The following is a 1,729-nucleotide window of genomic DNA, read 5'->3' as shown; positions in this document are numbered from 1 at the left end:
CTTTTTACACCTAAATACCATCTAACCTTACACTTGTAAGGATTTGAACACACAATACTTTTATGGGAAGCAAGTACCAAACCACTAGACCACACTGCCCGATACTTATTACATACGCAACAAACTACTTGGATAGAAATCTAAAAACCTGGAATTCTGCAAAAACCAGGCCATTCGATGCACCACCCACCGAATCTTGAAATTATGAACTTGATAAAGCCATAAAAGCGGTATGTAAGTATACAAAATACAACATATAAGAATGGTATATATACAACTAACTGCAAAAAGGATATTTACAACTCGAGGATTAATACAAAACAACACACAATGCAGTCAGTAATCACAGGAACAACTATGATCCGTAGAAGAATGAAATAACAAATAAATTAAATATATATATCTCAGTTAATCATGCCATGCATGCAACCATCTGTTTTGTACGTTGAATCAATTAGTATAACACTCACGAGCATGCCATCATGTGATGAAACTCTTCGAAATCAACGACCCCATTGCCATCGAGGTCGAACGTCGTAATCATCAACTCACACTCGTCGACGGTTCGCGACTCGCCTAATTTACTAAGCATTCTCCTCAAACTTTTGGGAGTTATACAACCACAACCCTCTTTTTCTTCGTACATCTTAAAAGCCATTTTTAAGTCATTCACTCTCTCATCCTCATTTGCGCCTTCAACCACTTTAACCAAATCGTCGAAGCTCAACAACCCATCACCGTCAGAGTCCATCAACTGTGCCACCATCTCCGCCTCCTCCAACGACAACTCTTCACCGATCTTCCCCATGCAAACTTGGAGCTCCGGTGGCGATAGTTTGCCGTCACCATTTTTGTCCAAATGGCTAAATACACGTTTGTATTGTTGTTGTTTGTCCATTTACACACCAAAAATGAATATAAGAATGTTAACTGTTTATGTGTTTATTGATTTTCTTGATGAGAATTTGAGTTATATATATACTTAGGGCTGCAGGTCCTAACAATGTTTGCGCGTGGTTGACTAATATGACAAGTTGAAAAAAGAATATTAATTTTAAGAAATTACTACGAAATGGACCCTCGCCGTATTCTAGACAAATTTCTTTCATACGTGGGTCGACGTAGTGTCCAGCTAGGCCGGTCTTCACGAAAATGTTGTGCTGGATCATTAACTATAGTTATAGAAAAATATAAATCCAACAGAACAGTTTTGACGGTTTTACAGTTTTATTGTTCTGTTTTTGGCAAGTTAGCGATTGATTGTTCGTATCAAAATCTAATCTAATCTAACTTGTAATAAAAGACTCTAAATAATTACACATGTCATTCTCTCCTTCAACCTTATAAATTTTATTTATATTTGTTTAATAAATTTATTTTAATATCAATATTAATTAATAACCAATATATAGATATCACTTATTTTTATCCTTATCTTGATTTAAAATTAATAAATAACTTTAATTTTGCAATTTAGACCCTTTGTTTTTATACTTTTAACCCAAAGTTTTTCATCTTTTGCAATTTAATCCTAACTTTTTTTTATTTTCAATTTTGGTCCACCATACTTTTCATCTTTTCCAAGTTTTTCGTTTCGTTCTAAATTTTGTGAGTTAACGCACCGCAACGTGCGTATTGGGTTCAACATTTTTCGTATATTTTTTTCCCGTTTAACTGGCCCGTCGCGTCACATCTATTTTTCTGCGTTTGACAAGTTCGTCCAACACGC

The 1,729-nt window shown here is 34.9% G+C and overlaps 1 protein-coding gene across 1 annotated transcript; it reads right to left on the bottom strand.

Moving 5' to 3' along the window:
* Positions 1-248: 248 nt before the first annotated feature.
* On the bottom strand, positions 249-932 carry LOC110878424 (calcium-binding protein CML38). The gene has a single exon (XM_022126725.2). It carries the CDS (start codon positions 896-898, stop codon positions 467-469), a length of 432 nt encoding a protein of 143 aa, XP_021982417.1. The 5' UTR covers positions 899-932; the 3' UTR covers positions 249-466.
* Positions 933-1,729: the final 797 nt, after the last annotated feature.

Source organism: Helianthus annuus, chromosome 9, assembly GCF_002127325.2.
Source record: "Helianthus annuus cultivar XRQ/B chromosome 9, HanXRQr2.0-SUNRISE, whole genome shotgun sequence".
In the NCBI taxonomy this organism is placed as follows: Eukaryota; Viridiplantae; Streptophyta; class Magnoliopsida; order Asterales; family Asteraceae; genus Helianthus; species Helianthus annuus.
Note: the sequence above shows the minus strand (reverse complement) of the source record. Positions and strands in the feature narration are given on the sequence as shown.